At 45.2% G+C, this 13,545-nt stretch overlaps 1 protein-coding gene across 2 annotated transcripts in view; it reads right to left on the bottom strand.

The window, feature by feature from the left end:
• Positions 1 to 7,100: 7,100 nt before the first annotated feature.
• Positions 7,101 to 13,545, bottom strand: part of tyro3 (TYRO3 protein tyrosine kinase) — a 28,086-nt gene continuing 21,641 nt past the window's right edge. The window contains exons 14-20 of one of the 2 annotated variants that reach the window (XR_011907696.1): positions 12,478 to 12,570; positions 12,279 to 12,400; positions 12,091 to 12,200; positions 11,724 to 11,883; positions 11,446 to 11,582; positions 9,529 to 9,996; positions 7,101 to 8,486 (exon numbers count right to left, since the gene is read on the bottom strand). Coding sequence is in view for 1 of the 2 variants with exons in the window: in XM_072365356.1 (XP_072221457.1) it covers positions 9,588 to 9,996; positions 11,446 to 11,582; positions 11,724 to 11,883; positions 12,091 to 12,200; positions 12,279 to 12,400; positions 12,478 to 12,570 (1,031 nt within the window). In the remaining variant the exon portion in view is untranslated. Of the gene's footprint in view, positions 8,487 to 9,281; positions 9,997 to 11,445; positions 11,583 to 11,723; positions 11,884 to 12,090; positions 12,201 to 12,278; positions 12,401 to 12,477; positions 12,571 to 13,545 lie in introns of those variants that run through there. The other variant, XM_072365356.1, reaches the window with a different exon arrangement.

Here is a 13,545-nt window from a genome sequence, read left to right as displayed (position 1 = left end):
AGGACGGGACCGGAAACGGAACATAGCTGCACGCCAGCCGCATCACACGTTAAGGTTAAGAAACCCGAATAATTTACTGTAACCGAAGCGAAGCGCGAGGCTCAGCCTTCCCGCGTGCACGGCAGGGCCACGTTTCCTCTGTATGGAGCCCGCATGGTGACAGACACTAAGGCAGGGAATAAGCTATTCTTTCATGGCCATGGATGTGATATAAAAAGCTAATAAAACGTGGATATTGGATACTTTTTTTTCCCTTCCTGTTTGATTTTAATCATAATAGCAGTGACCATCTAACGCCACGCATTAACACGCCATGGCCATGCGATGTGTCCCACCAGGGGCCCCAGACAGGCCCGTGTCTTGGCTCCTGCTCACATCCATCCACTCTTATTATTCTTATTCTTACGTATGAACAGGTAAAGTATGAAAGGAAACCACCAAGCTTCAGTGTGGGGATTCTGGGCCCATTTTAATGGAATGATTTTGGGAAACTGGTGAACGGATCGCTTTAACTGAACACAAAGCTGCTCTCACTGATCACCTTTATCATGACTATCCACAGGTCTTAGGCTCACTTAAAGAATGGGAATATGAACAGTTCCCTGTGGCCTTCACAGACACAAAGACTCAAAAACAACTCCTAGCTCATCCAAACACATGTGAGACCCACTTAGCTGTCACTTGATTTTTTTTATTTTTATTATTTCTTTGTGCTCTCAGTAACCAGATCTCTTCTTCCAGGGAGTCCAGGGGTCCGATGCATAAACAATACACACAGAAACCGCCTTTTTCCTGCTCACAAAGTGGTATTTCTAAAAGAATTTGTGCACCTCTGACATGAGGTGGAAACGGGAAGAGCCCACATAATTCACCAGGAAACAAAACCACACAATTTACAGATTTCTCAGTATGATTTTTCCGTCCCCATCATCACTGATCAAACTATCCTCTAACTGACAGTAACTGTTGTGAATAACTGCAGCTGTGGGAGACCTCACCAATGAGACTTTAGAGAGAGAACAAATATTCAGAGATGGTTCTGGTTTTCTGGCAGCAGATTGTTCTTCAGCTTCCACAGGACTGTTTAAGAAAACCTCCCATGATGCATCTGTACAGCAGCGTCTCCTCCTGACCACCTCCACACAGACGGTGCACTGCAGGCTGTGTGTTCATCCACTGCAGATCCAGCAGCAGCTGCTGGTCCTCCTCTGCAGGCCGGTGAGCCTTTGGGCTGCTGGTTTCTAATCCCACCGTTTCTTTTTACCTCTGCAGGGTCGTTTACTCTGACCTTCCAGAGCTGATCACCTGTTACTTTTTAACTCAGCAGTTTTTGTTCTGTTCCGGATCACAGAAATAAAAGTGATTTCCTTCTTCTCTGCTGAGTTTCTCAGTTTATATTCAGTAAAGCTGTTCTTCTTCTTCCTGTTGCCTCCATGATGGTGTATTTAGCTGCGGTGCAAACAGTCTCTTACTCTGCAAATGACAAGTAAGGGGGGGGGGGGGGGGGGGTTCTGCATCCATTCATGGTTAAAAGGGAGTGGAATCAGGTTTGTGTGCACACATTTCACAAAGACTGAGATTTCTAGAAGAGCCATGTGCAGATGCAGCTTTATGAATGTGGTCAAATGAAAGTTCATGCACATTTCTGCTCTTGTGCGTTCACACAGTTTTATGAATCTGGCCCCTGGAGTCCAGTTGAAGAGTCAAATAAGGCTTCTTTTCTAACGTCCATGTCAGGCTCCGAATCAGAGATGATGAGGCAGTTAAGTGAATAAAAAAAAATGGATGGACATTTCTCTGTATTCTGGGGGGATCACAGGCCTTGGTTAAGAATAGAAGATAACTTTGGATCGAGGCCGGTAGAACTGAGATCCCACCAGTCCCAGTTAGAGTTTACAACATCCGATTTGTGCCTCAAAACGCAAACCTCTGATACAAAGCCATCATCTCTTTTATCTACAACATAATTCTATGCATCGTAGGATTTATATGCACCTTTGTAAAAACAGGGGCTTTAATGACATGTATATCAGACAATGCAATTACTCACTTGGACATGCGAGAGCTAGCTTAGTCCGCGGCTAGAACTGGTTACATTGTTGACTGTTACAACCATTAAATATAAATCTTTACCAAATAGGCTGGGGTTTTAAGTAGCCTACATGTGAGGAATGCTTCAGGCTTTTGATGCTGGGTTTTGTACAGCACCTGACCAGCAGCAGTCAGAGCGCTCGCTGTTTGAGGAGGCAGGAAGAATTCTCATGGGGAACCAAAGCTAACAGCCACTAAGAGCTGGGACCAAACAGGGGGGGAAACAACTGAAACATTTTAGAGGTTTAGAAAAACCTACACAGAAGACTTTCTTCTTCTTCTATTCTGTGTCTCGCTCATCAGCAGTGCTTCATGTGGCTTTTACAGATCTCCTCTCATCTTTGCTTTCATAATCTTTTATTTGGTTTCTTTTCTTGTTTTCTGTCTTGTGGCTGTTGTTTTGGGATGAGACTGGTAGAACTTTCTACTTGGAGCAACACAGACGTTTGGCTGAGAAAATGGTGTCAAAGTACACAATCTAATGCAGCTGTTGCTCGTAAAAAGAAAAAGTAGAATCCTTTGTGGGTTGAGTTGTTTCAAACTCGCCCTTCTTTTGCCCCTGTTAGCTTGGTACTTGGGATAATTAGCTTGATGCCCCGTGAGAAGTCCTCCGGTTCCTCCAAACAGAGAGCGCTCCGACCGCTGCAGCAAGACACTAACTGCTCATAGGTACCTGAAAAAAACCCAACCTATGCCTTTAAATGTGTCAGGGTGCAGAGGATGTTTCTCTGTTGACATTTTCAATGTTAAGACCAAGAGTGCAGAGGAACCAGCAATGACAAAAAACAGGTGAGATCATTCAGAAACATTGTCAGCTCACATTTTCCACAAGTCGGTATTAAAACTGAACTACAGACGAGTGTGTTATGATTTCATTATTTAGTCAGCAAGAATTGAATGTGAAAATGGGATTTGACTAGAATATGACTGCTAAACATGGTTCTGCCCTCTGAAGAGAAACCCGACTGTCCTTAACACTTATTTGACCTCATCTGAAAACGTCAGAGTTGAGGAAAGGTGGCAGATGAAAATCTTCCGGGCTCAGGAAAAGATGAGAATCAGACCACACTGACACTAAGCTGTGCTGTTGTAGGTCTGCAGTGCGGAAACTACAAATATCCAAGAAATATTCCCCCAAAAGCACAATGAGGACATCATTTACACAGTTTCACAGAGACTGTATCAGGTATATATTTAATTATAGTGTAACCAGATATGATGGAAGCACCATGGCCTCACAGCAGAGGGTTCCAGGTTCAATCCCCACCGTGGGCCTTTCTGTGTGGAGTCTGCATGTTCTCTCCTGATACTCCAGCTTCCTCCCATTGTCCAAGAACATGCATGTTAGGTTAACTGGTGACTCTATATCCTCCTTAGGAGTATGTGTGGTTGTTGTCTCTGTGATGCCAGTTCAGTTCTGGGATAGGCTACAGCCCCCCTGCAACCTGACCAACAGATTAAGCGGGTATAGAAAATGGATGGATGTATAATCAGATATGATGTAGAATATGACTTCCTTGATAATCCCCCTTGAAAAGGGTTACATGCTGCCATTCCGACATCTCGGCGACACTTAATTTTTTATCAAACGTCCCGTCATTCCGACACTTTTTTCCTCCTATGGTCGGAATGGCGGTATGTTTTTTTTTTTTAACATACCGCCATTCCGACAGTTCCTTTTAATAGCCTATTTTTTACCCCAAACATTTTGCACTAATGATATGCAGGCGCAAATACGCGCGCCGGCATATCAGCCTCGCAAACCAACTTTAATAATCTATTATCAAAATCCCCTGAAATGTCAAATATAAAAATACAGATATTAATGTAACTCTGGCGAGACTGATTAAGCAGAAATACAGTGTCAGTGAGCTGTCACAGCAGCCAGCTGGAGCCGAGCTCTCCACAGAGCCCATGCGTCTTTTGCCCGCTGTCATCATATGCAAAAGTAATAATTGCAATTACAGATATCACGGCTACTGCACAGGACACAGTTGCGAGCACTCTGCCTTGCCTTGCCAATAGGAGAGGAGAGAAATGACAGCATAGAACGTATAAAACACAACAAAATGCAGTAAAAACGTTTATTCATGTTATTCACGTGATTTATGAGTACTCGCTCAAATTATGGGAAACGTGGATGGGCTTTGCGCATTTGGCACAAACACACAGCCGTTGCGCAAGGCTTTATACAGCCTGTTGATATCTTAAGGACCTAACTGGTCACACCTGGGAGTAAATGTCATGTAGAGATTGTTTTTACATGACATTACAGCTGAACATATAGCTTTCATCCACAAACCAACGTGGGAGAGCCCGAAGACGCATGTGCCAGACGCACATAGGCATGCGTAAAACCAATTTTGACCACTTCATGCTGTTTATTTGCTTTCTTTTAGTTAACTGTCGTTTCTTTTGGATTCTTGTGCGTGTTATGGAGCCATTTCGGTCCATGTTTGTAAGCCCTTTTTCCTGGATTAAATTTTCGGAAGTTGAAACAAGTGGCATTGGAATGTGTGATTAAAAACCCCCGCGGTCTGCTTCTCCTCCTCCAGTTGCCGAGACTTTGTGTTTTTAATAACGCTTATCTGTAAACATGTGTTAAACATTTAAATTGCATAAACAGAAAGAAGGGACTCACCTGTTGAGTAACGCACATTTCCTTATACGGAAAGCCTTGTCGGAATGGTGGGACGTTTGAATGTCGGAATGGTGGGATTTCGGAATGGGTGTTGCCACCCCTTGAAAAGTTGCTCACCATTTATCTGCAGGAGTCAAAGTCAGCACGTCTGAATGAAAACAATCCAGCATCATGTTCATGTTGTGGCTGCAAGGAACCTTTCCTATTTCCTTTCCTTGCATAAAGGATACAGTGTTTGCTAAAGGATGTGATAAAGGAAGCACAAAACTCTTTTCCTGAGCATTTACAAAATTCATGACTGATCAGATCAGCCATTTCGCTCAGTTAGGAAGGTTCCAAAGACATTTCAGGAGGGACTGAACTCCGTTTATTGGAGTCTCAGCTGTGCTACCACCAGGACAAAAGCTGCTGAATGAGGAAGGGTCCTAACCTAACCCCTAACCCTAACCCCACAGAGGCATCAACTCCAAGGTCAGAGGTGTAAAAATGAAGTGGTCACATCTGACACCAGGGGCTAAAACAAACGTCAGGACCAGAAACTCTGTCTGGAACATGCATAGCCTGTGTCCTGGCTCATAAAGAGGCAGGAGGTAGACGCAGACGGACAGATTCATTGGGGTATTTTGGCTGTTTTCTTAAACAGCTTTGGAAGCAGCACATGAACCAACTATCTTCTGGTGGCAGAAGGTCCGTGATCGATAAATACTTTTCTTTTCTTAGCGTGGCGTTATTAAGGTCATCCTGATGCATGACAGTTACACTTTGCTGCGATTACTTACAGCATCCACAGTCAGAGTAGATTAGAAAAACACCCATTATGGCATTTCCACTTTATTGTATCAGGCCTAAACTGCTCCAAGACCGAGACGGTCAGAGGAATGCATGAGGCACCCTCTCTCTCTTTTTCTATATTCCAGCTTGTGTGCAGGAACAGCGCCACCTAGTCCTCAGGCTGCACCTATTTTCAGTGCACCCATCTAGCACCCATTCAGTTCTAACTTGCATTTGGATTAATCTGACTGGCCAGTTTAAAAAAACCTTGACTTCATCCAAGTTGTAAATGTCGCTGAGATTAATTCTGAATCGGATTAGGAAAAACAACACGTTGAGATAAAAACCAGCAGATTTTAAGATGATTAAATATCAAAATAATTCAACTAGACTTATTTTCTTCTTCACTGTCGCTACCATTTAACTATTTATTCCTTGTAACAATAGTTTATTTATAAAATCTAGAGTGCAGTCTAAGATGGAAAGGTCTCCTGTGATCTTCTTTAACAGGCTGAAGGAGCCACATCTGATCACCATAGTCACAGGAGAGTTTATCTTCATGTTTGATGAAACAAGGCCGGCACTGGTGAATTTCTGCGACTTCAGTGTCAGTGAACGCAGCAGGCTGAGGATGGACCAGGGACCAGGCTCTTTTTAGTGTGCAGTCAGCAGCGTTTGCAGGGGACCTCAGATGAGACGTTGCTCTGCAGGACTAACACTGTTGTGACAACATGAATCCAGAGACGTGAGTGTCATCAGTAACACTTTATTTCTCACAGAGGTAAGGATGTCAGGTTTCATTTAATAACAACACAATCAAAGCAGTGCAGACTCCACTGACCTAAACCAGACAGTCTGTGATCAGGAGAAGATTCAAGTTTAAGGAGTAAAAAACTAGGAGGAGATGCTCGAGACCAAACAAATGTCCACAACATTTACGTGGGGGTCCTGCACAATTCACCGAGCAGCCACCTGCTCCAGAAAAAAGAGTTAGCTAGCGTGTGAACGCTGCACAGTACAGTTAGCTGGCGTGTGAACGCTGCACAGTAGAGTTAGCTGGTATGTGAACGCTGCACAGTAGAGTTAGCTGGTGTGTGAACGCTGCACAGTACAGTTAGCTGGCGTGTGAACGCTGCACAGTACAGTTAGCTGGCGTGTGAACGCTGCACAGTACAGTTAGCTGGTGTGTGAACGCTGCACAGTACAGTTAGCTAGCGTGTGAACGCTGCACAGTACAGTTAGATGGCGTGTGAACGCTGCACAGTACAGTTAGCTGGCGTGTGAACGCTGCACAGTACAGTTAGCTAGCGTGTGAACGCTGCACAGTACAGTTAGCTGGCGTGTGAACGCTGCACAGTACAGTTAGCTGGCGTGTGAACGCTGCACAGTACAGTTAGCTGGCGTGTGAACGCTGCACAGTACAGTTAGATGGCGTGTGAACGCTGCACAGTACAGTTAGCTGGCGTGTGAACGCTGCACAGTACAGTTAGCTGGCGTGTGAACGCTGCACAGTACAGTTAGCTGGCGTGTGAACGCTGCACAGTACAGTTAGCTGGCGTGTGAACGCTGCACAGTACAGTTAGCTGGCGTGTGGACACTGCACAGTACAGTTAGATGGCGTGTGAACGCTGCACAGTACAGTTAGCTGGCGTGTGAACGCTGCACAGTACAGTTAGCTGGTGTGTGAACGCTGCACAGTACAGTTAGCTGGCGTGTGAACGCTGCACAGTACAGTTAGCTGGCGTGTGAACGCTGCACAGTACAGTTAGCTGGCGTGTGAACACTGCACAGTACAGTTAGCTGGCGTGTGGACACTGCACAGTACAGTTAGCTGGCGTGTGAACGCTGCACAGTACAGTTAGCTGGCGTGTGGACGCTGCACAGTACAGTTAGCTGGCGTGTGAACGCTGCACAGTACAGTTAGCTGGTGTGTGAACGCTGCACAGTACAGTTAGCTAGCGTGTCCTGGAGGGAAGGAACACCGCTGCATGTCTCACATCTTAACACACATTACAGTCAGCCAGCTGATTTCAGGGCATATACCAGCAGAGAAGGCTGAAAAAGCTATCCCAAACCTGCAGGGCCAGAGTCACCTGAGGGGCCTCGGGTCATCTGGTTGTTGTTGGGCCCTAAAGTCTGTGTCCCAACACTTCTGATGGAGTCATTAAACCCATTTGTGTGAGTGGCTTCTCGGGTGAAACTGTACTAGTTTTCACTCAGCTGCATATTTACTGAAACTGAAACCTGTCCAGCTCTTCAGTCTGGATTCTGACCCATGGTTCCTGAACAGGACTGGGAGGTTAGCCCGCCTTCATACTCAGTGAACACATGAAGAAGAAACATCTTTACTGTGGATGGATGTGCACGTTCCACCAGTCAGTTAAGCATCTTATCATCACTCATTTTTCTGTCAGGATAATATCTCATTTTAAAAGACGTGGTCAGAGTATGTGCATGTGCAGAAAATGATTTCCCTCCCATGGTAGCCATGGATGGATGCAGACACTCACAGTCCACAGCCATTACACACGGCGGCAGTTATTTACTGAGAAATCTGGACTTTTTGTGCCCTCTTCCTACATTTTCCCTAACGTTTGTGCATGTGTGAGGCGAACCTGTTTTATACAGGCCAGTTGGTACGGAGGAAGAGATGAACACACTGTTTCTGTGTGTTTATGCATCAGGCCCCAACCACAGGTCAAAATTAATGTGTTTAGTTTACTGTGTTAAACTGGAACCAGGCGGACGCTTAAATCTATTTTTTCAATAGTCTAATTGAGCATCTGTGAAACACGCAAAGTTCACAGCCGTGAGAGCCGTGTGCATCCAGGCAGCTGGAGGATGGTAATCAGCTGCGTGTTACTGAGATTCAGCCCTCACCCCACACCAGTTCTCATAGATCTCCCAGTATCAACAGACCAGTACCGTGTAAAGTTCCCCCCACGCTGAAGGGGCCACAGGTCTGCTCAGTTTCACAGTTCTTCTACACAAAGGTCACAACAAGAAAAGCCACGTTTACAGTAAATATTCTGCTTCTAAAAGAAAAAAAACACAGTTAGTCAAATTAATCAATTAGCTGATCAACTGTTTAAACAATCAGTTCAACCTTCAGTCAGCCATTTTTGAAACATTGCTGGTTGGAGGTTTTGGATGTTTCTGAGGACGGTACAAAGATGTTCATACTTGATAGAAACACTGGATCCATTCAGCTCAGGAAGTTTTAATGAGATTCAAACCGTTTCATTCTTCTTCTGTCTCTATAAAACATATTTCCATCATTGATTCATCTGCAGAGTCTTTTTTTGTTTGTCTGATGAACTCTTCAAACATAAGATATTTCACACTGAAAGAATTCTGATGCCCCACCATATGCACTATACTGCCAAAAGTATTCACTCACCCATCCAAATAATTAGGTTCATGTGTTCCAGTCACTTCTATGGCCACAGGTGCATAAAATTAAGCACCTCGGCTGCAGACTGCTTCTACACACATCTGTGAAAGAGTGGGTCGCTCTCAGGAGCTATAACTGCTATTATAACAGAGTGGAAGCGGTGGGGAACGACAGCACACAAAGCACAAAGTGCACAAAGCAAGGTCCATAAAGACATGGATGATCCAGTCTGGTGTGGAAGAACCTGACTGTTCTGCAGAGTCCTGACCTCAACCCGATAGAACACCTTTGGGAAGAATTAGAGCAGAGACTGAGAGCCAGGCTTCTGTCCAACATCAGTGTCTGACCTCACAGGGCTTCTGGAAGAATGGTCAAAAACTCCCATAAACACACTCCTAAACCTTGAGGAAAGCTCGCCCAGAAGAGTTGAAGCTGTTATAGCTGCAAAGGGTGGGCTGACATCATATTAAACCCTCTGGAGTAAGAACTTAAGTTCATATGCGTGTAAAGGCAGATGAGCCAATACTTTTGGCAGTACAGTGTATCTGTGACTGTCTACTGGCTGGCAGCAGATGGGAACCAGTGCAACTCAGGGGCAGTAACTGGGAGACTGTGAAATGTCCATTTGTACCATCGTTGAGTCTTCTTTGTGTTGCTCAGATGAGGAGTGCTGCGATTGGTCAGTCTGTGTCACACGTTAATTACAACATCTTCCTCTTCCTCCATGATCTCTTCCTGTAATGTTTCTACTGCCTCCCCACAAGGGCCAATGATGTACCTGTAGTCTCCTCCCGTGGCCCTCGCAGCCCCGTACCCCACCATAAGCCAGTCTTCCTCCTCCTCTGCCTGTCGCTGCCAGGGGACACTCCAGCTGGAAGCTTCTCCGACTGCCTGGGGCCCCAGGGCCCGAGCTCCAACAGCTCCTCCTTCCCTGTCTGGCTCCCCCTCGTCCCCTTCCAGGTTGACATAGAGTAAAGGCTCCTTTGCAGGGGGGGCAGGGGACAGGCTGAGCTGCAGTGCCTCCAGCTGACTGACCAGGTGCCGAAAACTAGGGCGGCATTTTGGAACCGGACTCCAGCAGCTGTGCATGATCTCATAACTGAGAAACACAAAGGAAGAAGAAGGGTTTAGAGTCACCTAATGTGGGGCCAGGCAAGTCCAGCGGCCTGTACTTGAGATTTTCAGAGATCAACACACATAAAAGAGCAGCCTGCTGAACGCTCGCTTCTCATATCATGAAACTGAACCCATGCTAACATCTGCAGATAGATCTGCTATTGGCTGGTTTCAGTGAAGTACTTGTGTGTGTTCTCCCAAAGTGTAAAGTTGTCTTAAAAAACACATATTCATCTAATTAAATGCATCACTCAGTCAGTGGGGTCACACGGCACCGTAAAGAATCGGATTAATGGCTAAATTACAATAAGACTGACTTATTCATTTCATGTATACACCTTAGTCAGACTCTAAATTGGACCGGACCAGGTTCCTCGCAGTCGGATTAAGACCCTGAGATAACTCGGTTGATAGTCGCACTAAACTGCTTGTATACGGTGAATTGGAGTTTACGTTCTGCACAGAAACAACAGGAAGTGGCTCTATTAGCGATAGCTGAAATGGGGACAGCGCCACCTATGGTACCGGGGTATGACATGCTTTGTGCCAGTGATTCCATTCATTCACCGCCATATATCCAAGGATAATTACCTCAGATAAGGAGCATAACCCAACTGTAGCAGTAATCCAGTTAATCTCACCATGTGGACACACTGAGAGTCTAACAGCAGAGTAATGTTCCGTTAGTTGGACTAATTTACATTGCAGCACGCATTGAGAGGGCAGCGTTTGTGTGCTACGACGACTGGTGCGTTCAAGTTGTACACAAATGTCAGAATTTCTGAGCTCCGAGTCAGAATTTTAATTTAACAAACCTGAGCTTCCACTCAGAGGTAATGACTATGACGACGGAGGCACTCATCTTTCCTGTTTTACTCAGGCTTTCCTCTTCAGGTTCTGAGCATGCTCACGTAAAAAGGGGCATTTTAAAGGTAATCGCACACTTCTTTAATAGAAAATATGCCGATCAGCTGACAATATTCATACGAGGAGCAAGTTGTATGAGCGGAAAGGTCTGAGGAATATAAAATGATCACAGCACAAAGCAACTTTGTTGCCGGGAGAACACAGAAATGTCTGTCATGAGTTTACATGAAGTTCTTAAACTTTAAACTTGATATTCATGTACATTTGGCTCTGACCCAGAAGAACTTGGAAAGTCTTACATATTAAACATAAATATACACTTATTTTCTAATCCAGCAGGGTAGAACAGAGCAAATCCTGACAAAATATAAAGACCAGACACCACGGACTGAATGAATAGTTCCCATGGCAACGCGACACAGATTCCACCCTGCAGTTAGCTTTTTTTGTTAATATTAGCTTCTTGGTGGCCTAACGTACAGCTGTGGATCTTTCTGGATGATCTTGGCTAAATGTGGAGTTACTCCAGCTTTGAGCTCGGGCGTGTTGTTGCGTGCACACTCACATGTCATCTCTACAGTCTGCAGGTTTCTTCAGCCGCTCCCCTTTGATCAGAAACTCGTAGATCTCAGAGTTTTCCACTCCGGGATATGGAGTCTGCCCACGAGTCATAATCTCCCACATCGTCACTCCAAACGCCCACTGACACACACACACACACACATATATATATATATATATATACCGTATAATCTCTATTTCTAAATGGTTGGTTTTAAGAATATGTTCCTGCTGATCCATTGTGCACAGTGTGTGTGTGTGTGTGTGTGTGTGTGTGTGTACCACATCACTCTGACTGGTGTAGACGTTGTCAGCCAAACTCTCCAAAGCAATCCACTTGACGGGCAGCTTGGAAACAGAGCCCTGGCGGTAATAATCTCCACTGTAGATCTTCTTAGAGAGCCCAAAGTCTGCCACACACACTGAAATGTGCTCGTCCAACCTAAAACACACGCATTGCAGTCCAGTTTTAGCTTCCTTCTACTTTTTCTGCTCACTTTCTGCATAATAAAAGATGACGTTCTGCACTAAAATGGAGAGAACTGGCTGTGTGAATGGTTTTCTTTTGCGTTTACTCCTGATGAAAAGGGTTAGGGGTTTGGAATGAGACCAAAGTGAGCGTGCAGTGTTGGCTGGTTGGTGGACTGACATGCAGTTACGGGCTGCCAGGTCTCTGTGGATGATGTTCTTGCTGCTCAGATACTCCATTCCCCGAGAGATATCCAACATGAACTGGACCAGAGTCTTCACAGGCAGGTCCTGAAGGAGAGAACTCGGCTTCTCATCAGTTCATCAGACATGTGAGTGTGAACCATCAAGTCTCAACTGCATGCTTACAAATGGTTGCTCTCCCAGACGGGACAGCAGCAGGAAGGTGTGCAGGTCTCCATGTTTCATGAACGGCAGAACCACCATGGGGATGGGCAGTCGCTGGCCAGGACGCCGGTGCAGACTTACTCCTTTTGGACAGAACAGCCTGTCAATCAACCCCTCTCACTCCTGTTTAGTGTGGCCTGTGTGTGTGTGTGTGTGTTACCAATGAGCGGGATGACATTGGGATGGTGGAAGTCCTTCATGTAGGCTGCCTCCTTCAGACACTGTTCAATGTCAGCTGACGAGGTGATGTCAGCTGGACGAGAACACACCCAGAAACACACAGAGCAGTAATTCAGCTTTAACTGGGACCCTGTTTCCAGGTGTTACAGAAAATTAACATCAAACGACAATACAACGAGTACAGCGCACGAATAACACATCAAATGTAGAAAAAACTAAAGAATTAACATTTTTTATTCTTATTGTTTTAAATAGCTCATCATTTTGAATTTGAGGCTAAAAAACGTCTGAAAAAGATGGGATGGCTGGATGTTGTTAGGTCTGAAAAAGCTGGGATGGCTGGATGTTGTTAGGTCTGAAAAAGATGGGATGGCTGAATGTTGTTAGGTCTGAAAAAGATGGGATGGCTGGATGTCGTTAGGTCTGAAAAAGATGGGATGGCTGGATGTTGTTAGGTCTGAAAAAGATGGGATGGCTGGATGTTGTTAGGTCTGAAAAAGCTGGGATGGCTGGATGTCGTTAGGTCTGAAAAAGATGGGATGGCTGAATGTTGTTAGGTCTGAAAAAGATGGGATGGCTGGATGTTGTTAGGTCTGAAAAAGATGGGATGGCTGGATGTTGTTAGGTCTGAAAAAGATGGGATGGCTGGATGTTGTTAGGTCTGAAAAAGATGGGATGGCTGGATGTTGTTAGGTCTGAAAAAGATGGGATGGCTGGATGTTGTTAGGTCTGAAAAAGATGGGATGGCTGGATGTTGTTAGGTCTGAAAAAGCTGGGATGGCTGGATGTTGTTAGGTCTGAAAAAGATGGGATGGCTGGATGTTGTTAGGTCTGAAAAAGCTGGGATGGCTGGATGTTGTTAGGTCTGAAAAAGCTGGGATGGTTGGATGTTGTTAGGTCTGAAAAAGATGGGATGGCTGGATGTTGTTAGGTCTGAAAAAGCTGGGATGGTTGGATGTTGTTAGGTCTGAAAAAGATGGGATGGCTGGATGTCGTTAGGTCGGGTGTTAATACAGAGTCATGCCGCTGTGATCCATGCAGAGTGTGG

The sequence above is a fragment of the Leuresthes tenuis genome, unplaced genomic scaffold, assembly GCF_036924035.1.
Source record: "Leuresthes tenuis unplaced genomic scaffold, fLeuTen1.0.hap1 SCAF_15, whole genome shotgun sequence".
NCBI classification, from domain to species: domain Eukaryota; kingdom Metazoa; phylum Chordata; class Actinopteri; order Atheriniformes; family Atherinopsidae; genus Leuresthes; species Leuresthes tenuis.
The sequence above is the reverse complement of the archived record's forward strand: the minus strand, read 5'-3'. Positions and strand labels throughout refer to the sequence as shown.